Source organism: Aulonocara stuartgranti (assembly GCF_965226115.1).
Source record: "Aulonocara stuartgranti genome assembly, chromosome: 4".
NCBI lineage: Eukaryota > Metazoa > Chordata > Actinopteri > Cichliformes > Cichlidae > Aulonocara > Aulonocara stuartgranti.
Window position 1 is genome coordinate 26,357,241 of NC_138942.1, and position 27,079 is coordinate 26,384,319.

Consider the following 27,079-nt stretch of genomic DNA (forward strand, 5'->3'; position numbering starts at 1 on the left):
ATATATTTAGCTCTGTAATGAATCTATGACGGCGAAGAGCTGAGCTATCAGCCACGTCACCTCCTCGGAAGCGGTTTTCCTGTCTGTCCACGGCACACACGGATCTGTAAGCGGAATCCACGGAGTCTGTGTCTAGCGTCACGCGCACAGAGAGTGAGCCGTCCGACCGTGACCGCGCAGCTTGTCGCCTCTCTGCCCACGCCAGCACAGCACCCCTTTGGCGTTTTATGAGCAGCGACTGCCTCCTGAGGACGTGCAAGGCCCGTGAGGAGTTGCATTAAGGTTTTTTGCTGGAGCATAAACACCATGAATATCTTCCGTCTGGCGGGTGACGTGTCACACTTGGTGGCTATCATCATCCTGTTGCTGAAGATATGGAGGTCCAAGTCGTGTGCTGGTAGGTTGACACTAGCAACACAGTGTGGGTGCTGTGCGATCATATCAGTGCATTTGGGCTGTTATGATTTTTCATCCGCGCTAAAGATGTATGCGTGTAGCTGTGGTGCACAAAAACAGCTGTGACACAATGAAACTTCTCTTATCTGCTGTGTGCATTAAGGATGGCATTTGCATGGCGCTGATTGTCCTGCGCCAGTGGAAGCTACGTGGCAATGATAACAAAGTTAAGAGCAGCCTGCTCGACCAATCATACAGCTTTGTTTAAAGTGAGAGAGCTGCACAGCTGAGTTGCAGAAGAAAGAAGAAAAAAAAGGAAACGTTTAACTTCTCTGTTTCATCCTCTCACTTTTAATTTCTCTCATTTTATTTCCATTACAGGCATCTCTGGGAAGTCTCAGGTGCTGTTTGCGATTGTCTTCACCACCAGGTATCTCGACCTGTTCACGGTCTACATTTCTGCTTACAACACGGTCATGAAGGTAAGTTTGTAGGTCACACCCACACACAGTCACACACACATTTCCCTGTCAGATTACCTTTGAGCTGAATGACCGCCATAAGTTAGAGTCATTCATTTCTTGTACCAGCTGTGATCTCTGCGTGTTCACTAACACACACACACACACACACACACACATATATATATATATATATATATATATATATATATATATATATATATATATATATATATAATAAACACAAAGCAGGGATGTTAGCAAAATAAGCAAAAGCATCTTGTAGTGTTTCACAGTGTCTTCAATTAAGTTCACTTTTCCTGATCAGTGTTTGGCTCCGCCCTCAGGTGGTGTTCCTGGCTTTGTCCTATGCTACGGTGTACTTGATCTACATGCGCTTCAGGAACACGTACGACTCTGAGAACGACACTTTCCGCGTGGAGTTCCTGCTGGTCCCAGTCACCGGGCTGTCCTTCCTGGAGAACTATGCTTTCACCCCAATGGAGGTAAAGGTGTCTGTCAGAAATGTAGAGCTCCCTCAATTAAAAACAGCTTTAAAATTAACACGCACCCCTTTGCCTCCAGATCCTGTGGACCTTCTCCATCTTTCTGGAAGCAGTGGCCATAATGCCACAGCTCTTCATGATCACCAAGACCGGCGAGGCGGAGTCCATCACCACCCACTATCTGTTCTTCCTCGGCCTCTACAGAGCCCTCTACATCGCCAACTGGGTGTGGCGCTATCACACAGAGGGCTTCTTCGACCAGATCGCGGTGGTGTCCGGCGTCGTGCAGACCATCTTCTACTGCGATTTCTTCTACCTCTACGTCACAAAAGGTGAGTAAGAACACGATCATTCGCTGCTACGCTACAGGGCCGAGTCTAGGTGTGATCCATTTACGTTGGCAGGACGCCACGCCAGAATTATGTTTGAGTAATCATCCGATATTTGCAGCGTTATTATTAGGGTTATCGGCCTTGCCTGTTTTACTGCACTTTCTGTTCTGATGATATAAAACAGCATGCAGAAGTAATTTGCAATGAAATCTAGCACACAGCTATGCTCTGTGACTGAAAGAGAGCTTCTGCTCAGATTGTTTACCTGTCGAGGGAGGATATGTATCCTTAATGCCAGCTGCTGTAGGTTGCTCTAAAGTGTTTGCTCACCTGCTAAACAAAGGAGTGGGGGAAGCTAAAAAACACTCCCTCACCCTCGCTGTGTTCTCACTTTTTTCTTTCTCGTCCGTCTTCCTTCAGTGCTTCGGGGAAGAGGAAAGATGACCCTGCCGATGCCGGTTTAAAACGGACCCCTCCACCACAGCCCTCCACCCTTCTGTGCCTGCCACGTATCGGCATCTGAGAGCAGATCCTTCAGCTGTATTTGTACTTAATGATATAACTGGTCTGTGATTGTAGTTTAGACCATTTTTTTCTTTCTTCTTTTTTTGTCTGATCGGTTCTTTGGGTTTAAGTCTGTACATTTGCAGGAGTTTACATGGTTGTTTTATTAGTCCATAAGATGCAGGTGCGACACTGGAAGTGTGTCCCTAATATGCACCAGGCAAGTGAGCAACAGCAGTACAGAAACAGTATTTGTGCACGCTTGTGGGTTTTTTGTTTTTTGTTTTTCTTTGGAAGCTGAGGGTGACTGTGACTCTGGAGGTGCTTACATTTACATCCTGAACAATCAAGAGTATTTTGAGCACAAAAATGTAGCTGCAATGTTTTTTGTACAGCACTCAGGTGGACTACACGTAGTTCTCTTTCAGTATAAATCCTTCACATTTCACATAGTCTTTAAAAATATGGTAGTGTTTGTACATTTGTGCTCCCCGATCTTTTTACGGCGTGTTGTCCTTTTTCACTCTGTGCTGTTAGACACTCCCTGAATAGGTCACTGCGTTGTATGCAAACCATTTCCTTTCCTCACTGCCAGCTGCAAACTGATGAATCCCTTCGTCATCTTTTGTGTGTCAGTGCATTTGTACAGAAGAGAATAAAGGGCTAAAATATGTTGTCACTTGTTATATGAAGCCAAAGACGGATAAGGTAACTGCTGCAATGTTTTAAACAGTTCTTCTTATTTTTAAATCTTCCTGTGTTGTTACCTTAACCAAATCACGCCATTGTGTCGGGGGTGGAAATGATGGGAAAATTGTTTTTTAATGTATTGTATCTGTGTAGCGAACTAACCTATTTTTGACAAATACAAATGTGTGAAGTCATAATAAGATGAACTGGACTTTTTTTTTTTGTGACTTTATTGTGCTGTGAGTTCGTATTTCACAGTATAGTCTAAGAGTGCGTGTGTGGTGCGCTTGTGGTGTTGAACAATGGAAACACAATCATAGTTAAGTGATGCATCTGTAGGTTCTCATTCATCCAGGTCATGGTGGAGCTTGAGAAAATGGCAGCTTGGCTTTTTTAAGGTCTTTGAAGATGCTTCGCCTCTCATCCAGGAGGCTTTTTCATCCCTAGAGCACCTGGTGGATGGTCTCGGGCTATAAACCACTGGTAGGGATTTGACCTCTTCTCTAGAGAAACATCTTGGATGAGAAGCGAAACGTCTTCAAAACCTAAAGAAGTCCAGCTGGCCTTACATCAAGTGACTTGTCCTCACCACGTGGGTTTCGTTGTGTCCTGTCTCTTTGATTTACCTTTCAGCGCAGTAAAGTTTTTCTGTGTTTGTATAGCACCTTGCTTCCTTCTCTCACGGCCCCTCCCACTGCTTTCACAGCCGACCTGACAGAGAGCGGAGACGCAGCCAGAGCTGCCACTTTCTCCACCACCTTCGCCTTCTTCACAGCTTTCCCTTTCCCCTTGTCCTTTCCCATGATCCCTGCCCCCTCCGCAGCACCTTTCCCCAGGGCGGTCACCAGCTCGCACCAGAAAAGCCTCTCCGCTCTCTTCCGGGCCTCCTCTTCCTCCCTTCTCCTCTCCTCATCCTCCCACTTCTTTTCCAATCTTGGCAGCCGCCCCTCTGTGACCTCAGCCTCTGTCTGAATAGACTCCACCACGTGCCCAGCTTCACCCAGAATCCTCTCATGTGCCTCCCTTATGGCACCTTCAGCCTCCTTCAGCATCTCATCGCTGTAGCAACCGCCTCCATTCTTAGCCACAATTTGGTCCACCTTCTCCAAAAGTTGCATGACTTGATGTGAACATTCATCTGTTTCCTCCTGCCTGCTGTTATCAAAGACGTGATATCCTCCATAGCAGCTGCTGACAAACTCAGACAGCTCCTGGCTCTCCTCTAGAAAGTCCTCGATGCGTTTCCCCTTCAGCTGGTCACCACAGGTGAACAGCACCATCGTAAACCTCATTACTCCAGGCCCTAATCTAGCTTTGATCCACTCAAAGGCCTCCCTCTCCTCATGGGTGAACCTGCAGAGCTGCAGTGTCACCAAGAAGGCGTGGGGTCCCGGAGAAGAGAAACCAACACACTGTCCCACCTCTGCCATAACCTCCTGAGAAGACAGGTGTGTGTGGAAGAGCCCGGGAGTGTCAATGACGGAGATACTCCGCCTTCCCACTATCCCGCTCTGTTTCTTGCATCGTGCGGTTACAGAACAGGGGGACACGTCCACCAGGAACGCAGACCTTCCCAGGATGGTGTTGCCAGAGGAGCTTCTGCCTGTCCCGGTCCGGCCCAGCAGAACGATCCTCAGAGATTCAGCCTCTGATGTGGGGGCTGATGCTTCACTGACTGCCAAACAGAGAGTCATGTGTGTGTCATAATTACCTTTGACATTAATATAATGCATGCACATCCAGGCAACATATATAATATTAAATCATGTAGGCACATTTACATTTCAAAGGGTAAGTGATTTGATCGTTCACAGCTTGCTAATCCAAAGTAATGCAACACAAGTGTAATGGGCATACCTTCATGTGACGCAGCACTTTCAGATGACGACATTCTGATGGAGAAACTGTAGTGAAGCCTTCAAAATGTTTTTTTAAAAATAGCTGAAATCCTGGAGAGAGACGGAGAGAGACAGAGACTGGCTGTTTCTGAGATACGCTCGTGTTTCTAGATCATTTGACCGCAGAGTGCTTCAATGCAGCTGCAATCTGTGGTGGAGCAGAGAGGCGCTGCTTGCACACTAGTGATGGGTCGTTCGCGAACGAAATGGCTCTTAGAGCCGACTCTTTGACGTGAACGACGCGAGCCGGCTCCTTATCGCGAGCCGTCACGTGGGTTTTTTTTTCTTTCTTTCTCTCAGCCTCTCTCTCGCACTTTTTTTCCGCTTCACTCTGCACGCGAGCCTTGTGCTTTACGCTGGGCAGAGGGGGGAGGGGCGGTAGTTACACTCAGTAGCACAGGAACAGAGCCAGAGAGAGAGAAAGAGAGGCAGGGACAACAACATTAGAAAGGTATAGTAATCATCCACAACTATTTTCGGTTGCAGATGATAAAGGATTGAGAAAGTTTATTCATGCAGGTCCATATGACAGAGAATATGCATGTTCTTTTTGTTTTCATATTATAATTTATATTTAATTGTGTTGTGGTTTGCAGTGTTTTGTGTTCTTTTCACTTTAAATTTGTGAAAGGAAAAAGCTGAAAATTTAAATAGTTAAAACTTGAAATGTGAATAGTTGATTTTTGTATTATATGATTTATTTATTACATTTTATGTGGAGTGAATAAATAAAAGTATATTTACGGTGGCCCCTAGAGACAAAGCACATACAAACTTCAAATCACGTACGAACTCTGAAGCATGTACAAACTCCAAAACACGTAAAAACACGTACAAACTCCAAAACACGTAAAAACTCCAAAACACGTAAAAACACGTACAAACTCCGAAGCACGTAAAAACTCAGAAGCACATAAAAACTCAAAACACGTACAAAAGACAACAGAAGTGCTCCAGGATGCTGGGCGCAGTGTTGAGCCTTTGTTATCTTGTGGCTACACAAGCCAGCAAGTACCAACGACCGGATTTGGTGTGTGGTAGTAACAGGTAAATGAACTTTTTTTTAAATTATTTGAATATATATATGAGTGCCTGTGTATAAATACACAAACAATACACACATGCTTTCAATTGTGTAATTTAAGTGATCTAGTAGCTCTGCTTTGGAAGTTCAGTTCATGCTAGAAATGTGTTTTGGAGTTTGTACGTGTTTTGTCTCTAGGGGCCACCGCATATATTTATATATAAACATATATAAATAAAACCACTTGTTTTTACGTTAGTAATTCCTTTTGTGCATAATTTTATATTATTGTTAATAATAAATTAATTAAAGCAACAAAACAACCTGAAGAGCCGGTTCGGAGCCGAAAGAGCCGGCTCTTTTTAGTGAGCCGAACCGAAAGAGCCGGATCTCTAAAAAGAGCCGGAAATCCCATCACTATTGCACACTGCCACCCTGACGCACAGTGTAACCAAACCCACAAAAAATGATAACACGAGGGATACGTGTTAGCTTGCAGTGAAAACTGCAGAAAAGTGTTATTAACGGAGCTCTGTGACAATACAATGGCCAACACGAGTGAGAAATAATAATTCGATCTTTTGATACAAATTTAATAATAATAATGGATTGGATTTATATAGCGCTTTTCAAGGCACCCAAAGCGCTTTACAATGCCACTATTCATTCACTCTCACATTCACACACTGGTGGAGGCAAGCTACGGTTGTAGCCACAGCTGCCCTGGGGCAGACTGACAGAAGCGAGGCTGCCATTTCGCGCCATCGGCCCCTCTGGCCAGCACCAGTAGGCAAGTAGGGTAAAGTGTCTTGCCCAAGGACACAACGACCAGGGATCGAACCGGCGACCTTCCGGTTACAGATACGCTTCCCAACCCCCTGAGCCACGGTCGCCCGCTGTTGTTTCAAACTGTGACCACTAGATGGCAGTGAATCCTCACATAATGAACGCATCAACGTCAATTTCACCAAAAAGACAGAAATACTATTTCCGTCTATTAACAATTATTAGAATATCCTAACGTAACGAAACTAACAAAAAGCCTTTAGTTCTTCAGTTCAGGGCTAATGGTGTTTTAAGTTATCCTCACCAGTCTCCAGACCAAAGTCACACTTTTGGCAGACTCCAAACATTTTTATTAATAATAGAAACATTAAAGAAAAATGTTAAAACTGGGAGAATTAACCATATTAAGAAAAATATTAGCTCATTTTGAGTTTGGTGGCAGCAACATGTCTCAAAAAAATTGGGACAGGGCCATGTTCCTTATCGTGTAGCATTTCAGCACTAGTCTGTAAACATCTGGAAAGTGAGGAGACCAGCTGTTTCCCCCTTTTTGTCTGATATGTGATTCTAGCTGTTCTACAGTCCTGGGTCTTCTTTGTCATATGTTTTGTTTCATCAGCATGTTCAGCGCCCGAGTCTTCTTTTACAAAGATGTTATAATAGATGCAGTATGTAGTTTAGGATTGTCCATATGCAAGGCCTTCCCAACAAAACATGTCATCTGGATGGGACCATATGGTGCTTTTACAGATGTGCAAGCTGATGTACCATGATACAATCAGAGATGCAGGCTTTGAACTGAGTGCTGATGACAAGTAGGATGGTCCTTTCTTTTCAGTCCAGATGTGGTAGTCCATGTTCACAAAAAAAATTTTAATTTTGTTTTTTCTGACTGCAGAACAGTTTTTTTCACTTTGCCTCAGTCTGTTTTAGATCTTTGGCCCCAAGAAGACAGTGTTTCTGAATCATGTTCACATATGGCTTCTTCTTTTAATAAAGTAACCTGCATTAGTGGATGCCATGATGAACTATGTTCACAGACTTCTGTGAACTTCAGACTTCTGGACACGTCTCTGAGCTCATGCAGTGATTTCCATGACAGAAACATCCCTGTTTCTAATGCAGTGCTGCCCGAGGGTCCAAAGATCACAGAGATCTTCTACTGATTCTCAGCCTTGTCCCTTGAGCAGATTTTTCTCCAGATTCTCTGAAACTTTCTATTTTATGTGCTGTTATTATGAGAACATTCAGAGTTTTCACAGTTTTACACTGAGGAACATTATTCTGAAATTATTCGAACCTCTGCCCCCCAAAGGTGCTCTTAGATGCGAAATGCTCCTCCAGCTGTTTCTTACTATGACTTCATTTTCCAGTCTTTTGTTGCCTCTGCCCAACTTTTTGCTACGTATTGCTGCCACCAAATTCAAAAGTGCCACACTTTTTTCTGAAAATGCTCAGGTTAAACACTTATATGTGTTTAATAGGTTTTCTCTGTTTAACTGTGAGTGAAATATGGGCCAGGAAGTTGCAAATCTTTGCATTGTTTTTATTTACATTTTAAACTACCTTTTTGGACATGGAGCTTTGGAAAAGATCTGAAACTCTGAACATTTTGATTTAATTTTGATTTATTTGAAATGGACTGTGCTTATTCACAAACAGGAAAATAACTAAATAAGCCAGAGTTAGCCCTGTGGTGTAAAATTTCCTCCCTTGTCTTTTGCCACTTAAAGAGAAACCTAAACTGCAGGCCACAGATTACACAGTAAATACATGACACCAAAACAGTAGCAAGTCATTAAGATGAGCTAATACCAGTAGTTAATACCAACACTGATGCCAGTGTTATCATTTTTAAAGCACACTAAAATTAAGAGTGGGCTATTTATTGAAACAAAAGATATTTCAGTAACTACTGTGAGCCCTGCTGTGATAAACACAACAAACTGCAGATCTGAGTGTGACAGGATAAATAGTTTTGATTGTTTTCACTTTACTTAACATTTCTCTTATTATTCATTATTGCATTGCATCTATGTTCCAGCCAGTTGTAAACATCAGAAAAGCATGAATCGAATGCCAAAACTCGCATATTAGCCACAAATTGAAGAGAGTTTTAATAATTTTGACCACTAGATGTCAGTAAACAGCCATCTATGGTCCATCATCTTCAGAGCAAACACCAGTTCACTCTTCTTCCATCTAAAAATGTATCAAGTTACCAAAGGGGGCAGATTCCCCTCTGTATGGTCAGGTCGACCTGATATGACTTTTCACCATCCCAACACTTTTCACCTCCTCACACACAGACTGAGCATTTAAAGCACAAGATCAATGATGTGCTCTAACTGATGTATGGTGACCAAGCTTCCTCTGATACACATTAAATACCATAAATGCTTTCCCACTAAATTACACAGGGGGAAAAAACTTCTGCTTTGATCCCACCTGTAACTATTCAAAGTTTGTCAGAGCCGGCTCTATCTTAATAAGAATTTGAACATCACGCTGCTGTAGTCCTTTATCTGCTCTTTTAAGACGAATGATTTCGACACATCAGTGGGGGGACATTCTCAGCAGATCGCTCCACTAGATTGTATTGTTAAACCAAATACCGTTCAAAGCTGATGTTTCTACGCCTTCGTTTTATCATAAAGGGATGGGGGTGCGATTAAAATACCAAGCTGCTTATCTCAAGTCAAACTCCGCGCTCCTCTTTGTTTAATTAACAATCTGTGTAAGTGCACCATCTTCCAGCATCAAATGGGCGCTTGAAGTCATTCTGAGTGATTTGAAATTGCATTAAACTATGATGGATTTCCAGCCTTAACAAGTACAGAGTGAGATAACATGTCAAACAAGCAGGAGTGCATTAGCAGCTGTCAGAGAGTGCAGGGGCTTTTGAAATCAGACATGCAGGCATTGATTTTCTCCTAGAAGTGACGACACGTAGGAGATACAAACGGCCTCTAAATTCATTTATCTGGATGTTTGGGATGTTTAGATGTCATTTCATTAATAGTACATTCATTACTACAGCTCGTTTATGAGGTCGCACGCTGATTCAGCCTCTCAAGGCTGGCTAACCGACTCAAGCATTTGTATTTTATGCCTAACATATTGCACTTCCATAATAGTATTAACTGTGGCAACGCACAAAGAAGTTTAATTTGAAAAAGCGTCTCATTAAAATGGCCATATACTGACTTTCATTGAAAGACGCCGAGCTGAAAGGCAAGACCATTATATCCTATTGTGTTCTTACATTCTAATATGCTTTCAGCGCTCTCGTTCAGTTTGCCTCTCTGTGGTAAATAAACCAGAGAAACCGCTTCGAACCAAACCAAACGCAGCCGTAATTATTCAGTTACACATGCAAGTATGACAGCTTTTCTTAATCTGCCAAGCAAATGCTTCCATTTGACTGAATTGTGGGAATTTAATGGGTTTGTTTACAGCTCCGACAAGCAGCAGCGTGGATGTTTTTGTGCTGTAGTGAATAATGGGTTTTCAAGTCATAACAGCAACAATATAGCTTAATTTTTCCACCTAACAAGGTTAAATGGACTCTATATTAGAAAAGATAAACTAAAGCCAAAGAAATGTGCAAAAAAAAAGGGAAAAAATCCACACAGCCTCCTTTTCATTTCCCGTATTTTCCATTATCTTGGGTGTGACAAGTGTGCGATATGAGCTTGTATCTGCCTGTCATTTAAAACACTGATTTAAGATCAGGAAACAAGGAGAATGTCTAAGTCACAGGGTCAAATTTGGATTTTCTGCATGTAAATTCACACTAAAGTCTGAAGGATCCAGGTGTTTAAGCTGACATCAGGATGGGCTGTTAGAGGGTCTCTCCCACTCCACTTGATTCCTTACTGGAAGACACGCCCCCTTACTGGGAAGCTTCTGAGTCTCTGCTTTGTCTTGAGGAACGTCTGTGGAAACAGGCGCATCACCATCTGCGCCATTCACCGTGCCGTAAGAGGCAGGCGTGTATTGTTCTTGTGACAAAGGGCAGCTGCTTCCATCCACTGGGTCTGAATTCCCAAACTCAAAGATGGAGTTTCTTTCACCAATGTCCAGTCCAAAGCTCTCTAGCATGTCCATTACTGATGGCGTGGATGGGCATGAGGGGTTCTCCTCCTCAATGAGACTCAGCGTTGGCAAGATGTCCACCAACTCTGCCATCTCCATCGGCCGGATTACTTCAGTGATGCTGTAGGACTCCTGTGTGTCCAAAGTTGGATAGTCCACTTCCAGCTGTGCAACAGCAGCAGGCTTCAATCCAGACTCCATTAAAGCATTTCCAGATCCCAAATCTGACTGGCCAGAACTTGCCAAGTCTGCAGGCAACTGAGTGGTGATGTCTACAGGGTACCCTCCCTTCACGACACCCTCCATCAACACCAGCGCAGCCTCTGCAGGGATAGCTGGAGCTGAGACCTCAGCGGTGACGATGTTTGGTGGAGTCGCACTGCCCGAATTCTCTGAAAGAGAAACACGAAGAAAATAAGGTCGAGAAAGAGAAAGTATTTATCTTTGTTTTAAAGCATCATTTGCTCTACAAATTACACTTAATTCTTGTAACAGCGGTTATTATGACAGTGCAATGGTAACAGTTCATTGTAATATTCAATTTTCCCTCAAGTGTTTTGACTAGCAGACATATTTTCTGTTTTGCCAAGTATAAATATCCGCAACTGCTTTCTGCTGCTGCTTTTCAGATTGATCGAATAAGATTTAAACATATAATTAATCTTATAAATAAAATGATCTGGATCAGGTGACCCTGAATCCTCCTTTAGTTAGGCTGCTGGGGCTTCCCGTGATGCTCTGAATTTGTCTTCTTCACTCACATTTTTTCACTCACTATGTGTTTATACACCACTCCACATTCAATCATTGGTTATCATCAATCTCAGGCTCTCTTCCACAGCAGGTCTTTGAAGGCAGTTGATCTATCCAGTCATTTGTCACAACTTTTACATTTAACATGCAAACTTTAAAGGCCATTATAGGGGAAAGTCAACAGATTTTAAAATTATGTAAATAAGTAATTAAATTAATGTTAAATAATGTTTTTGTGTATTCAGTGCTACATGTGTACACTAGCATGACTGCAGTACCTGTAATGGCTCTCTGTGCTAATCGATGGGGCCATGACAATCGGACAGTCAAACTCTCCTCTTCCTCACCATCAGGACATGGTGGTGGGTCTCCTCCCATCACCAGGCCTAAAGGCACCGCCCCCACCCACTGTTTGGACCGAACACACTGTAGACAGTCCATAATCCAGCGGGCATCCCTCCAGACCACATCCAGACGCTAATGAAACATAAAAAACAGGCAGTAGAGACAGTAAAGCGTTTGTCTCTAATTCACTTTCATTATGAAATCTTTACTTTACTTTTTTTAATATAATTAAGTCAACTGAAATGTGGATTTGGCAACAGTGGAAGCAAATATAAACCACGTGTCACAGGATCTCACCTGTGAAAGCCCACTGATGTGGTTCAGCCGCTCCCGGGCTTCCTGCACCTCTTTGGTCTCCAGCGCTTCCCGTAGAGCCTGCTGGGCAAGGTGAGTGTCCAGCTCCAGCCTTACCCAGGCCTGACAGTACTGTGAGAGGAAATCCCGCTCATATGTCCAGAAGTGAACTGGGTTACAAGCCAGAGAGGAGAGGAAAGACAAATGACTTCATCAAAGCCAGGAGGAAAAAGCCACAGAATTTATCAGTGCACTCTACTCTAGCTTTAATGAGAGGAGAACAGTGAACTGCATTAGACATTGTGCCTCAGTGTGCTTTCTGCATATCTTTGCAGGGATTTATTTAACATTTAAAACTGTAGTTTCATTTAGACGGTATGTGTCAGTCTAGCTCGCCGTTTCTGGGTCCCTTTTCTCATCACTGAAACACTCTGCGCTACCATTGTTAAATAGATCCACTGGATATATAGTTTTCCACTTACCCAGCTCAAAGATCTGCAGAGGCATGGTGAGGCCGGGCTCCTTGGTCCCCACCAGAGGCCAGTAACTGGAGCTGAAGTCCTCACTGGGAGGCAGCAGCAGCAGCATTGACAGGTTATCCCCAAACTGAAGCAACTCCTGGGTGTACACGCCGTACTGATACGCCTGTGAGAAACACAATTATTCAAATACAGATGAGAAACAGAAAGTCCTTCCGCTGGATCAAGAGCTAGTGCTGATAAAACAACATAAAGCGGACAAAGAAAATCAGTTTAAAAGATTATTTCTCTTCATAATAGTCTGACAGAGAATTTCAGGTGTTTCAGGTAAATATGAGGTGGCTGGAAAGTAGTGTTTACCCTGTAGAGGGGGATGTTGAGCTTCGTCAGGAGATGTGTGACTGCTGCTCTCAGAGACCTGACGAATTCCTCCATACTGCTGCTCTCCATCGTGCTCTCGTCCTCAGCGTCCAACAGACTCTGAACACCGCCATTGGCTGCAGTGTAAACATGACTCTGAAGCCACGTCCACTCCTCTCTGCCACACAGTAAAAACACAGTCAACAAAACGGGCATAATAAGTAAGGAGAGAGGTCCAAAAACAATCCAGTATCACTTCCTGTTGAAGCCCTAACATTTGTATAGATACTGCACTTGTTTGTGCAGATCATTTAAAATAGTATATCTTTTTCGACGGTTGTTTTCCAGATAAAGTTGTAAAAATACTGCAATAACCTGATGAACGTCAACATAGTCTATCAAGGGACTGACACAGATATCACCTAGTCAAGTTACGTTACCTGGTCACGTGCGCGTTGTGCCGAACCCGTGTGTGGCAGAGTAAACTGGGCAACCTCTGAGGCACCAGCACCCTGATCTGTTCCACCGAGCTACACAGTTTCAGGATGCCCACATACAGACCCGGCTGGGCCCACTGGAGGCTGTGCCTGTGAAAGGACAGCTTCTCCTGGAGAACAGAGACGGTGCAAAAGAGAGCGAAATGTTAAGATCTGTTAATAGGATGTAAAGCTTATGAGACTTATTTCCCCCTGCCTCACTATGTGTTGTTAGCTAATTCAGTTTGGGGATCCCAAATTAATTTCAGTGCTTTTTCAGGGTTAGCAGCACAGGAGGTAAACTAGTGGCTCAGTAAAACTCAGCGCCCAATGCGCTATTGTTGAAAGCCGCTGCTGGGTGCGACTGTTTTCCTCTCCTCACCTTGAGCTGCTCAGCGAGCATGTCCATGGCGGTGGGCTCAGGCAGCAGAGGCGTTCTGCTGCGGTTCTTTTCCAGGCGTGCCAGAGGCATCCAGTGGAGCGGGGGGTCGGGGGGGCTAGAGCAGACAAGCCAGGGAAAAATGAAATGCAACCACGTGGAACCACCAAAGAAAAGGTCGATTCATCAAGAATAGCAAAGCCAGTACCCCACCAACAACCAGCTGACAGGCTGTATAACCCAAAGATATTGTACAGCATGACTTCCAAACATGCCCAGCTTGACACCTAATTACGCTACCACCGACTGCAAACAAAGGTCATTTTTGTTGTGATAGTGTGATAGAAGTTTTTTTTCCTGGTAAATTCTGAAACTATGATTTCATGACGTGCCAGATGGTTTCAGCAGGTGAAAAGCCTGGACAGCCAGACAGGATAGTTTAGCACTTCTACTATGAAGCCATGCTGTTATAATAAATGCAGTATGTGGTTTAGCCTTTACCTGAAAAAGACATAATTTGGACCAGAGCACACTGCACATTCCTCTAAAACCTTTTATATATGGTGCAAACTGTCAATTCCATCAGCACTGATGCAAACTAATGCCATCAGACATGCAGGCGTTTGATCCGAGTGCTGATGGTGCCTCTGCTCTTTAGTCCAGAGGATGTTGTGTCCACGTTCTCCAAAAAAGATTTTTGCTTTTCACCACCTTCACCTGACAGCAGAACAGTTTTTTCGCGTTGTCTCCGTCTATTTCAAATGAGCTTTGTGCCAGAGTAGACAGAGGCATTTCAGAATCATTTTCAAATACGGCTTCTTTTTGCATGATAGAGCTTTAACCTGAATTGTGTGGACGCCAAGTGCGTTCACAGACAGTGATTTATGGAAGTGTTCCTGAGCTTATGCAGTGATTTCCATGACGAATCACATCTGTTTTTCATGCAGTGTTGCCTGAGGGCAGATTTTCAGTCTTGTCCCTTACACACAGAGATTTCTCCATATTCTCTAATAATATACAGAACATAATATGAGATCATCAAAGTCTTTGCATTTTAATTTCAGAACATTATTCAGATTTCTTTTCATAATTTCCAGATACAGTTTTTTACAGAATGCTGACTACATTCCCATCTTTACTGAGAAACTCTGCCTCTTTAAGATGCTCTTTTTATACCCAGTCGTGTTACTGACCTGTTACTATTTAACCTAATTAATTGCAAAATGTTCCTCCAAACATTTCTTTTTACTTTCCCACCCCTGTCAAAATGTCTCAGTTTAAACAAATATGTTTCCTGTGTCTTCTCACGTATTCAGTATGGGTTTATGGGATTTTCATATTCTTGCATTCTGCCCTTATTTACATTTTCCAGGGTTCTAACTTTTCCAAATTGTATTTGCCCAATTAGTTTAAAGCCCTTTTGGTGCTCTCTGCCCTTTTTCTTTGACCTTTTCTTACCTGGGAGTGTTTGGAAATTCCTTCAGAGTGACTAGCAGTACGTTGCCCTGCCGATCCTTCAGGGGTTCATAGTAGATCTGGCCCAGGTCCACTGCTCCCAGAGAAGACTGACATCAGAGAGGTGGACAAGAGAAACCAAGGATTAAAAAGTATAAGTGCATTGGAGATTAATTCAGCCAAACAGGGGATCTGTGGGCGCAGTTGTGTAGCCGGACAGAGGAAAGCATGGCAAAAATAAGGAAAGGAAGAGGAGGAAGAGATGTAAAGAAGTAATTAAAATAGCAATTAACCCATTTTGGTGCTTCTTATCTTAACAATAAGCTGCTTAACTTCCTACCTGCAGCTGGGAAACAGCTCTTAAAATGTTGTGTCTGTTCTGAAGGAGGGAGGAGGGAGATGAGTGAGCGGAGGAAAGCCCTTGCTGTAGCCAGGGCACTTGCTGCCATGCACAGGACAGCTACAAGAAAAACCGAACACCCAATTTAAGCAGAAAAATCACACTGAGATTCATTTTCTGTAAATATATTTAATATTTATGAATTGTGATCATTCAATTACTTGTACAGTGAGTCAACAAGCTATGTAACAGTTCACCTTGGCAAGCCAAAGGAAGTCTTGGGTGATGGAGGTGGAGCAGCACTGGATCTCCACCAGTGGGATCTGATCTTCGGCTGTGACCAGGATGTTATCCTTGTGGTAGAACACAGTCGCCAAGTACATCCCCCTGACCGGATCAATTTGAGAAAATGCAGATATCGTCAGAAAAAGTGCACACGCTGCTTTCAATTTCACAAGTCACCGCGGACCGCAAAATTACAAGAAACAATAAAAAGCAATGCCTCCGGGGGGAAAGTTTATAGCTGAAAAAGATCAATTTTGTGGCTTGACAGCAATTTATTTTTTGAATCACCCAGTGGATTTTCAAACACTTATTACTGTCAAAGCAGCTTATAATCCCTCAAGTAAAGCAAAAGCACAGAGGCTGGTTTCATAGACCAACATGACAGTCCAGTAGGAAACATGGTCTCTTTTTTTTTAAATTACTCAGGGGTCCAAACACAGTCAACTTCTCTCTGTTCACTACCAAAGTTTTCTTTTTTTTTTTAACCTTCACTGTGGTTCATATTCATGAACATAATCATGCAGCACGATCTTTTGTACTTTGCTAGCTTCTGATGTGGTGAGTGTGGTCGACGGATCGCTTGTGGGAGGATGAAGGATTTATCAGTCACCTGCCACTTGCCACAGTCCAGTGATTACAGCCATCGTTCTGTTCAAAAGACCTTTTTACTAACAGCTACAGTGGCTCTAATGTGACTACTGTTCTCTGCAATAACAGTAAGAGATAAGGCTTTTCAACTTTGCAGCCTATGCTGCTCTAATGGGATTGCATTTAATCCATTACTTGTGATACCCTCAGGGCACAGTGGGATAGGTAAGAGAGACTGAGCGCTACCTCTGTAGGAAACGAACAAACTTGGTGGCGGACTGGAACAGTTGTTTGATGCCTCGAGACACTGACAGACGCTTGCTGGGACTCTGGGGCTTCGAGCTCTCTGTGGAGAGGAGGCGAGGAGGATCAGACTGGATGAAATTCATTTTATCTCCCAAAATACATTCACTGTGCACGCACGACACTTGACTGGGTGAAGGCAGGGAAAAGACTTTTCTCTTTGTATTTAAAGGAGCTGACATCTCTAGCGCATGCTGCTGATATAAATGGTGAGAAGTAGAAATAAAATGTTGTCGAGTATGCACATTAAAGGCTTGTGCAAATAATCAGATTTTCTGACTGTTTGCACACATCTTGAACGGAAAACACAGCTACTTTGAACATGTAAACCACCACAGTTAAAGAACACAGAATTAATATTTTCTTTAGATATTAAATACTGGCATGGGACAAAATGTAAGAAAGTCCCTGAACAGGTAGAACCCCTCAGATGGTAAATGGTCTGTATTTGTATAGCACTTTAGTAGTCCCTAAGGACCCCAAAGCACTCTAAACATCCAGTCATCCACCCATTCACACACTGGTGATGGCAAGCTACATTGTAGCCAGAGCTGCCCTGGGACGCACTGACAGACTGACGCCACCGGGCCCTCTGACCACCACCAGTAGGCAACAAGTGAAGTGTCTTGCCCAAGGACACAACGCCCGAGACTGTCCAAGCTGGGGCTCGAACCGGCAACCTTCCGATTACAAGGCGAACTCCCAACTCTTGAGCCACAATCGCCCACTGACGGCTCCTTAAACACATCACAAAACTCCTACATGCAAACTACCCTATCAGTATATAAACAAAATTCAGATAAAGATGTTGTATCTGACAAAACTGACTTCTTGAAATCAATTTTTTTGAGTTCTGGGAGAAAATATGAAAATGTCTATGCTGTCAGGCTAGTAGGGAGCTCTTTCCATTCATTCATAGCGTTACCCTCCTAGGACCTGGCGTCCACATATGTGGACACATTTTGGGTTGTCTAGACCAAAATAGTAAATTTTGCTCTACAAGGGCCTGATATCCACTTACCAGGACATTGTACTGCCACTGTTCTATCGAAATTTAAAATGAATGTCCTCATATGTGGATCTCATTTTTCTCAGCAACAAAAATCAGGTTAAAATAAATAAATAAATTAAATAAAATAAAAAAATCAGGTAATTCTTTGTTTTTACATTCATCAGGTCCCAATCAGCCCAAATAGCAAAGAGAAATTAAAAATGCATGCCATGAAAGAGTTTGGGTCTTAGTAGGTTAAATGAAAAAGCAGATTGTGCAAACAACTTTAAGAACAACTTTGCATTCTCTTTTACTATAATTTCAAGATGTGTTTCAAATTATTTTTAAAACAACATGAACATCTGAATACCACACGAGATTCTTAAGGCAAGGCTGAAAATACAACACATAAGAATTTCAATAAAAGCTCAATTTTGTGCAAGTATAATTACACACACACAACGGCAACAACATGTGCACTTGGACCCAATGCACCAAAGCATAAAAAAACCAGAGGTCTCACGTTACCTATGCAATATCCTCTAAGATGCGACTCCTTGGCATCTTCCAGCAGCTTCCTCACGAGGGCCTCGTGATTTCTGAGCTGTGACTTTACACCAGCGCACTCTCTCCAACCTGCACAGGACAGGCAGAGAGAAGCAGATTGTGGCTTTCACTTCTATGCAATTAGGAAAATCAGCTAAGACAGCAAGAAATAATTTGCAAGCGACTCCTGAGTGCCGCTTTTTTATTTTTTATTTTTTATTTTTTTAATCTTTTGGTGATTAGGAAGCGACAGCGTCTCCATGAGAGACCGTCTGTATGCTGTGAAAGTTGAAATTGAAGTTGATTCATTGTGACTCGCTCGAATCATGTATCTATTTAAGCTGGGGATCTTTTGCGTGTGTGTGTGTTTTTAAAGTGAATCTTTATTTATTTATTTAATTTCCGCTCACTTCCATCTCAAGGTTGACAGAATAATTCCTACTGATCTTATACTGGGTCTTAGTGAAGCCCCTCAATCTCAAGGTATTAACAGCAGGCGGATGGGGATTCTGCACCCACCTGTGTGTGTGCATGTTGACATTATATAGTAACGTATAGAAAGAAACTGCCTGAAGCCTGAGTTTTGGGTTCAGAGGGATTTCTTATCATGATTGATATGATATACTGTCTACTGTAACAGCATATGTGACAGAAAATAAGGAAAAGCACAACAAATCTCCTTTACGATAAATTGGGCAATCTATTACACTCTGGCTGTGATTGTTTACTGACCAGTGTTTGCTTTGACATCAATATTTTCAGCCTTTATTCCCCATTACAAATCCTTGCTTGGCAGCTCTGGCTTTTGTTAGAAGTAGAAAGTAACAGCAAGTAAGCCCAGCGATAGGGGTGGGTGGCGTCCAAGAAAGATTACGAGCCAAAAATTCAAAGTCAAAGCGGCACGGCTGCAAGGCCCATTGACTCGTGTTGCCGTCTTTAAGTCTCCACGTTTTAATAACTCATTAATCTACAAGCCACGAGAGGATTGGACTTCTTTCACATCAAGCTTAATGTCAGCTAAGTAATTCTATTACACTGGGACAAAGAGGGAAAGAATGGAGCTCTTTCGAAGCTTCAAAATCCACATTCATCAAAGTTGTGTAGTTCTGCACACTCACTGGAGGGGGCAGCGCTGGCTGGAGTGGAGCACTGAGGCGGGCCCCATCCTTTCACGTTGTAGGCGCTCACTCTCACGAAGTAATGCACTCCCTGTGTTTGGAGAAACAGCAGACCTGCCAAATTATCACCGAGCATTAACCAAGAAGCCATACGGCGCTCTCATTATTAATTCATCTGGTTAAAGTGAGCCTGCTGATAAGTGTACTCTTATGAGAGGTGGTTCAGTGCAGAAGATAGTGATGGAGGAGCAATAAACACAGTGTGTGTGGGTGCAGAGCTGCAGCACGTGTTTTATACCCGTCTGCTTGATTATGTGCCTCTGAGAAATTACAGGTGTCAGTTTCTGTGCGTGTCTGCAGCATCTGTGCATTTGCAGCTGTTATCTGTGGTTGTGAATACGTGTGACTGTGGGCGACTTACTGCCGTCAGCCCCTTGATAACGTAGGAGGGGTTCTTGGTCTCTATAACTTGGGCCGTGCCGAGGATGCGTTTGAAGCTGGCCGAGGTGCTCCATTCGACTGTGAATGCAAAACAATCCCACAGATAGATTATTCTCTGGCTTTGCTCAAAACCCCTCGTGAGGGATAACTTAAGGACGTGAGTGTTTACAGGTTTAGGAACTTGCTGCATCTGGGCTTAATCTATTCTTGGCCGCGAAGCATGACATTTATACGTCTATAAAACCGACCAGCAAAAACAGCCCAAACTAGATACTGTGTCAGCCGGCTTAAATTACTTTCAAGACTTTGATTAAATTGCACCAGTAAAGTCTATACTCCATTAATTTCCTTATCTATCCATCATGAATCGATCCATTTTCTGCCCCACATCTAACTGACCCTTTTATCTACCCATCCATTCAACCAATCCTCCATGAAAGTCTTCTTGCCTGGTTCTCTCCCTACCTCTGTAGCGGGTGATGAGCCCCACCATGTCCCCCTCTGGCTCTTTGATTGTCACAAACAGAGAGGATGTGCTCGTCACCAGGATGGACACATGACTGGGGGAGCCCGGGAGCTCTGCGTGGAACATTGAAAAGATAAAAATCAATGAGCACGAGTAAATAACAGAACAAATGCAGACAGCCAAAGTACTGCACTGAGTTTTACAGAATATCACACTGCAGTAAACTTGATGACAAAAAAAAAACCACACACACACAAATAAACTCCGGAAAATTTATCACATCCAACAGATATCACTGATAACCACTAGTATATTTGTCCTCTATCTTAGAAAGACTACATATTATTTTACACTAGCTCAGCTAAGGTTTTCTTAAATAGGTGATCACGGCAACCACAGACTGATGTCTGACCTCGGCCTATGGTGAGGTCAGCTGGTGGCAGGGCACACACTAACAGAAAAGGAGATAGATACAGTAACGGCTATTATTCTCTTAAACATAAAAGCTATTTCTCCATGGCTTTTATTCCCACACTGGTGCTTTTTAGCGCCACAACCAAGCATTTAATCTTTAACCATCTGACTGGGTTTGCCAACAGTTAAAGAAAGGTTAAAAACGAGCACTGCATTAGCAGCTGGCTACTGAAAAATGATATGCAATCAGACTGTTCCAGACTGATGTCAACCCTGCAGGGCCAACTGTACCATAGACAGACTTTATTAATCCCACACTGGGGAAATTCACATGTTACAGCAGCACAAGGGCCAACAAGACAAAGTGAATTAAACTGTATTAAAAACAGAAAAATAAATAAATTACTGTATGCAGTAAATACACTTACAAATTTTGTGTATTTGTGCGCTATTTATTTACATCATCATCAAATCTTTCTCCTGAAAAACCTAAATAAATTGCACAAAAACACTAGATTTTGTGAAAAATGATGCTTGAATAAACATTCCAGATTCAAAAACTTTGAATTTTGGGGCCATTATTTCATGGCTCAGGCTTTACAGGGTTGAAAATTGTATTCCCTGCAGACTCTGTGTTGTTTCAAGACAATCTTGGAGCTTTTTATTATCACAATTGTACCTTAAAACGCTGCCAGAGTTTGATGATTAAATCTAATTGTGTTTCCGTTTCTTCAGCCTAAGATGTAATCTTGAGTGAAAACATTACCATAAGTAAGTCACAGTCGTCAGACAAAAACACATCCATATTTTATATTTAAAGATGCCATCCGGCTCTCCTACCCAGCGAGATTTACAATAAGAGTGAGTTTAATTTCACTGCACATGAAAACAAGCGCCGGGGCCTGGCTGCCCTTACAATAACGCTGCGATAATAAAACAGTCAGAGAGAGAATTGGCTGTGCTTGAAAGAGAAATGAAACGAGAGCTAAGGAGAGACGTTTATAAAGAGCTGTTAAAGTTGGTACAGCGGGGAACATTGCAATATAAATCTGAAAAAAATAAGACAAAAAAAATTAGCCCAACAGAGAGCCAAGAGGAAAAGGCTTGAACAGGTGGTGCAGAGGATGGTAAGTTGCCTGATGCGTCGACGCATGATTTGCCGAAGTCTTGAAGGTTTTTGCACGTGTGAATTTCTATTGAAATCTACAGCTGTGAGGGTTTATTTGATACAGGCAGCCAGTGGAGGGAGTGCAGGGAAGGAGAGGATTTGAAAGGCTGATGATACGGCAGTCTGCTGAATGTTGGATGAGATGAAAGAGGCTAGAGGGAGAGTTTTAGTAAAACTTAAGCAAGATGTTGAGTTGAAGACTTGATCACTGCCGTCTTGTCAGCAGTGGCGGGTGGCTTTGTAGAGTTAAATTGGCAGGAAAGTACTGCGCTGGCTGCAGAAAAAGTTTTATTATGAGAGCAGAAATAAAGAATGAGGGGGAAAAACGAGCGAGAGTTCACTGAAAACAGAAAGAAAACTGATCTGAGTTTGAGTGCTAAGCAGCGAAACAGTGAAATACCACAAGCTGACCGCTGACCTGTGTTCTGGAAGTTCTCTCTCATCCGATAGTACAGCTGCTGCCGCAGCCTCCAGAGCTGGATGTGCCTCTGAAGATCAGCCTGTGCCTGAGGGCCTGCCCCGGCCTTTTTCGCTAACTCCGTCTTCCTCTCTTCTGTCCGTTTATCTGCCAAGGCCACCAGAGCGTCCAGCTTGAGTGCCCACTCCGCTGGTCGGCACACTGAGAGGCACAGGACGAGCACACGAAGCAAGACAAAGGGCATAATCTGAATTAAAGTCAAGCCGTACAGAATCTGATTTTACACCATTACTTTTGACATTTTACATGAAAAGACTTACAAACAGGGTTGTGTCTGGCTCCTGCCTTTGTCAGTACATGAAGCAGCGGGGAATTGTGGGTAAGGGCAGCCACATCCAGGGGGACCAGCCCCTGTTCACTCACTCTGTTCACCCCTTTCTCCCGGTCCCTCTCCCAGTCCCTGTCTTTTTTCTCTCCTTTCTCCCATACGCCTCCGCCTCCTCCACCGCTGCTGCGGTCTCTGGACAGAAGGCTTTGTACAGCCAGTGTATCCTCATTTTCCACTGCCTCCCACAGGGTCTTGTACTGATGGGGAGCAGGAGAAAGGGTGCAGGGCCGCGGGAGGGTAGGCAGGTGGAGGAACGAGATAGAGAAAGAGAAAGAGGGTTAAGAAGGATAGAGAGATTTATTTCCCGCAGTAAAGAGAAGGGAGCGTTAAAAGGGAGAATGATATCGGACACAAATCAAATCATAAACCAAAGGTGCCTCGACTGATGCTTTATACAGGAGCCTCCTGAGACCAGGAAAGTTTGTGAATTGCTCTTATTATTATATGAAGCAGCAGCAGGAGCAGCTCTATATAACAGAGGGTGCTTGAGAGTGATTTCCTTTTCTGAAAGCATTTTTTCCCAGTGTAATGTAATGCCCTGTGTAGTGGACGTTAGGGAATTTCTCAATAAAATAAAAGAAGACTGGAAAATTTTAATGCTGAACTTCAAGAATTCAGTTTTTTTGTTTTGTTTTGATTTTTTTTTTAAAGCAGATGTTAAAACTATAAATTTTTACCTGCACACACAGTGTTTTGACACATACTCAACAAGCTCAAAAATATTTGAAAGGGACCTGGGAGATCAAACTATGAGCAACTGCCAGTGTGTGTCAGGGCTGTGAGCCAATCAAGAAAATCAATTAACCAATCCCTAAATAAACTAATCGCAAGCTTCAGGTAACTGCCCATGCACTGCATACATGACAACGCATGCACAGTTCACAGTTCAAAGTAATCAGTCGTTACTATATATTTAGCTTTTGTGCAGCCGCTCGGTTCGTAAATAGAAGGGATGAAGAGCAGACGTTGCGGGCTTCTGCGCTCACAGCTATAGCTGTGTGCCTCTCTTTGTGCCGCCACACAGAGCCAGTAACAGAAAGAGAAATGTGTTTTAAAATACCCAACCAGAGGCTATTTCTGCAAGAGGTTTCCTCCTGTTAAAAGGGAGTTTTTCCTTTCCACTGTCGCCAAGTGTTTGCTCATAGTCGTTTCATTGTTGGGGTATTTTCTGTATTGTTGACATATGCTGACTACAACCACGTTTAGTATGCGAATCTACCATTTAATATATGAATAACATATATGACAGAATATATGACAGGAAATAAGATAAACCGAATAGGTTGGCTTTAAAGCTTACAATGCTTTGTCACAGAGGACTGATTTATTTTCTGAAACTAGCTTTGATTTTTTTTTTATCTCTTGCTCCCATAAAATGTGGCTGTCAAACTACAGTAGGAGTCAGTTTGACGATGGTGACAGCCTCACACGTGAGACATCTAACAATGAGTCTGCTCGCCTATTGGAATACCCTTGAGAGACACGTGTCCACAAAATGTATTGTCAGGTCTCAGGAGGTTAGTGACACAGAGATAGCGTGTAATGTCAAGTAGAGATCTCATAGTTTTTAACCATAACAGAAACCAAGGCAGATGACATTTCAGTCAACGTGACCAAAGCTCCCTTTCAGAATGACACCTGGATATCTTACAGCATCTGCAGACTTGCTGGGGCGTTTAGGCGCATCCAAGTCGGCGGCAACAGATGACTCTCCACCCCCCCTGAGTCTGAAGGACAGGTTTCTGTAGATGCGTTTGGGCGAGACGGGACCTAGAGAGCGCCGGCGCTGTGGTGGGTTCCTCATGGATACAGACATGACAAGAGAAGAAAGTAAAGGTCTGAAAGAGGACAGGCGAGAGCAGGAGAGGATGTGAGCTACGTGGGAACAGGGGATGGTTGAAGAAAAGGTTGGAGAGATAGTGTGAAAGGCTGGAGGGAAAAAAAAGAGTTTAAGAGTCCAGCTTTAGAGCCAGATAGAGAGGAGAGAGTAGTAAAAGATAAAAGTCAGTGGAAACCTTGATTAAAGAATAAGGTGAGAAATACAAAGAGGGAAACAAAAGAAGAATACACAGTCAGACTTTTTCAACGTTACAGAAAAAAATTGATGCTGACTTGAAGTACTGAGCAAAAGTACTTGTGTTGTGTGGGTGGATAAATGGATAAGAGTTACTATTCCTGTACAGACTAGATGAAAATGCCTCGAAGCATTTATTTTTGTGCCTTGCACTATTCTCCCCTTTGTTCATCTTTTTTACCCACGATTATGTGACACGGTTTTATTCATTCTGAATGGAGTTTTCCAGCACGCGAGGCAACAGACGCATCAATCTAATTAGTGGAAGAATGGAAGGCCAGATCGCATGGAAGAGCCAGGATTCTTTCCTGCTAATAAACTCGAATCCGCTCCCATCATCCGCATGAAGATGAAAATCCATCACCACCGCTGTAATGATGGTTCATTATCAATTCCATTGGCTTTGCATCATTACAGTCAGTCACTTTTTTGTGCATGAAAATCTGTCTTGCAGTTTTTTGTTTTTAACTTTGGGCACCGTCTGAAATTCCCCCTCCTCTTCACTCAGCAGGTCGTTTTCAGTGCCACTTTCTGTCCATCCTCTCTTTTCACCGCCCTCCAGGTTAAAACTGATCTCGGTGCCGTTTTGATTTGCATCGCTGTCCTGAGCTTATGATATCAAAAGCATCTTTGTGAAAGCGAGACACTCAGACCCAGGGCTGAGCATTGGTGGCTGTCCTTGTCTGAAAGCAAATACTCCCCTGGTTGGTGCTACCTGAGGACAACACCTGGGGCCTTTGACCACGATGACATCTGAGTGACACGTCACGTCGCACATCACAGCTCGCACAGTACCTGCACTGTCTATATACATGGATGCGGGACTATAGAGGTAAAAGTAGCTACTGTTGTTGGTACAGTTTCCCCAGTTTGTTTACTGTGCCTTACATCAGCTATGGAAAGTGCTGAGGAGTCATTTAGAGAGCCGTAGTGTTTGTTTGCGTTTTCTTTTTCTTCTACTTTTTTCTTGAGTCTGCCTGAAGATAAGGCAAAACAAGAAAAAGTGTTTGCACATGTTCAACCTGCAGTCTAGCAAACAGCGGTTATGTAAGCAGGCTAGAGAGTAAGATGCTCCAGTCTGACCATAAACAGAAAGTATACAGTAGATTCACTGTGGTTTTATTTCATGTCTCAAACTGGGGTTTTTTTTCTTACCTCTCTGTACTGTGGCCAAGAGAGCAGAGTGTGCTGCATATTTTGCAAAAGTCTTTCCGGTTTGTGAGTTTGCTGTGGCTGTATGGAAACATTTGATGACTAACATTTCAGATCCCCCAGGAAGTAATGCAACATATTTGCCTGGGTCTTCAGTACTTCCACTCCACCAGGTTGACTGGTGGAATGGAAGTACTTCACAACTAGGGGATCAGACTGGGACACATGAATTTGTACGAATGAGGCACAAAGAGTTTCAGTTTAAGGGCTGTTGTTAAAACATGACTTCACTTTGTGCTTGCACACTGAAGTTATATGTGCTTCTCTGATTATTCAGCAGCAGGACAAATTAAAATGAACATAAACGATCTTGTTGCTTGTGGCTCAAGAGTTGGGAGTTCGCCTTGTAATCGGAAGGTTGCCGGTTCGAGCCCCGGCTTGGACAGTCTCGGTCGTTGTGTCTTTGGGCAAGACACTTCACCCGTTGCCTACTGGTGGTGGTCAGAGGGCCCGGTGGCGCCAGTGTCCGGCAGCCTCGCCTCTGTCAGTGCGTGTGTGTGACACCTGTGTGTGAATGGGTGGATGACTGGATCTGTAAAGCGCTTTGGGGTCCTTAGGGACTAGAAAAGCGCTATATAAATACAGGCCATTTACCATCTTACAGGCTATGTTTCAGAGTAAAAGTTTCAATTTGAAAACAGTAACAGAAGGCAAGCCTATTTTGGTCTATTTTGAGAAAATGTATAGGTCTTATTAAAATAAAACTTTAAATATATGTATAAAAAACTTTGCTATATCATATCTAACCAACAGGTGACGCAATGTATGCCACATTATAGCCACAAAAACAGCACAAATGATCAAACATCCAAAGTTTAAGTTCCCGTTTCACCGAGTTAAAAACATAACTGAGTTTTCGGTCTCTTACCGTCACAGAGGACTTTAATGGCTTTAATCGGGCTTTCCTCCGACTCTGCCGCGATGCTTCAACATATTTCACTGTATTTTCATAAATGACTGCCTGCTGATATCTTATAATCCATGGTAGCGGAAAGTTTTCACCTCTGAATGAGGATGAAGCGCACCTGAGCGCTACAGACTAGAGACAGACCGGCGAGCCTCCCCCAGCCGACGCACACGCATATTTTCCC

The 27,079-nt window shown here is 43.1% G+C and overlaps 4 protein-coding genes across 4 annotated transcripts in view; 2 read left to right on the plus strand and 2 right to left on the minus strand.

Moving 5' to 3' along the window:
- On the plus strand, positions 1 to 3,089 carry kdelr3 (KDEL endoplasmic reticulum protein retention receptor 3). Its single transcript, XM_082531868.1, has 5 exons — positions 1 to 397; positions 778 to 878; positions 1,205 to 1,363; positions 1,443 to 1,695; positions 2,116 to 3,089. Exons 1-5 carry the CDS (start codon positions 307 to 309, stop codon positions 2,157 to 2,159), a joined length of 648 nt encoding a protein of 215 aa, XP_082387994.1. The 5' UTR covers positions 1 to 306; the 3' UTR covers positions 2,160 to 3,089.
- Positions 3,090 to 3,171: 82 nt separating this feature from the next.
- LOC309705840 (GTPase IMAP family member 9) lies at positions 3,172 to 4,830 on the minus strand. The gene is made up of 2 exons (XM_082531860.1): positions 4,747 to 4,830; positions 3,172 to 4,564 (listed from the first exon to the last, which is right to left on the minus strand). Exons 1-2 carry the CDS (start codon positions 4,778 to 4,780, stop codon positions 3,519 to 3,521), a joined length of 1,080 nt encoding a protein of 359 aa, XP_082387986.1. The 5' UTR covers positions 4,781 to 4,830; the 3' UTR covers positions 3,172 to 3,518.
- A 338-nt stretch (positions 4,831 to 5,168) lies between these two features.
- The window catches only part of mei1 (meiotic double-stranded break formation protein 1), a 90,148-nt gene continuing 68,237 nt past the window's right edge, over positions 5,169 to 27,079 (plus strand). Inside the window, exon 1 of the mRNA XM_082531817.1 lies at positions 5,169 to 5,238. The gene's annotated coding sequence lies outside the window, so the exon portion shown is untranslated. The remainder of the gene's footprint in view (positions 5,239 to 27,079) is intronic.
- On the minus strand, positions 7,198 to 27,076 carry LOC309705905 (ankyrin repeat and fibronectin type-III domain-containing protein 1). Its single transcript, XM_082531979.1, has 19 exons — positions 26,857 to 27,076; positions 24,354 to 24,717; positions 22,635 to 22,899; positions 22,315 to 22,515; positions 20,314 to 20,427; positions 19,829 to 19,926; positions 19,408 to 19,498; positions 18,272 to 18,379; positions 16,696 to 16,795; positions 15,834 to 15,963; positions 15,577 to 15,696; positions 15,240 to 15,346; positions 13,785 to 13,899; positions 13,367 to 13,533; positions 12,927 to 13,104; positions 12,570 to 12,732; positions 12,091 to 12,257; positions 11,727 to 11,925; positions 7,198 to 11,087 (listed from the first exon to the last, which is right to left on the minus strand). The coding sequence occupies exons 2-19, from the start codon at positions 24,516 to 24,518 to the stop codon at positions 10,429 to 10,431; spliced, it is 3,147 nt and encodes a 1,048-aa protein (XP_082388105.1). The 5' UTR covers positions 24,519 to 24,717; positions 26,857 to 27,076; the 3' UTR covers positions 7,198 to 10,428.

Excerpts from the sequence above, each read along its gene's own strand:
- LOC309705905 (XM_082531979.1), bottom strand. The coding sequence starts at position 24,518 with ATGTCTGTATCCATGAGGAACCCACCACAGCGCCGGCGCTCTCTAGGT. Across the intron at positions 19,499-19,828 it reads TTATCAAGGGGCTGACGGCA|GGAGTGCATTACTTCGTGAG; the intron begins GTAAGTCGCCCA and ends CTCCAAACACAG. Across the intron at positions 15,964-16,695 it reads TTTGTTCGTTTCCTACAGAG|GGGGATGTACTTGGCGACTG; the intron begins GTAGCGCTCAGT and ends TGATCCGGTCAG.
- LOC309705840 (XM_082531860.1), bottom strand. The coding sequence starts at position 4,780 with ATGTCGTCATCTGAAAGTGCTGCGTCACATGAAG. Across the intron at positions 4,565-4,746 it reads AAGTGCTGCGTCACATGAAG|TCAGTGAAGCATCAGCCCCC; the intron begins GTATGCCCATTA and ends TCTGTTTGGCAG.
- kdelr3 (XM_082531868.1), top strand. The coding sequence starts at position 307 with ATGAATATCTTCCGTCTGGCGGGTGACGTGTCACACTTGGTGGCTATC. Across the intron at positions 398-777 it reads GAGGTCCAAGTCGTGTGCTG|GCATCTCTGGGAAGTCTCAG; the intron begins GTAGGTTGACAC and ends TTTCCATTACAG. Across the intron at positions 1,364-1,442 it reads ATGCTTTCACCCCAATGGAG|ATCCTGTGGACCTTCTCCAT; the intron begins GTAAAGGTGTCT and ends CTTTGCCTCCAG.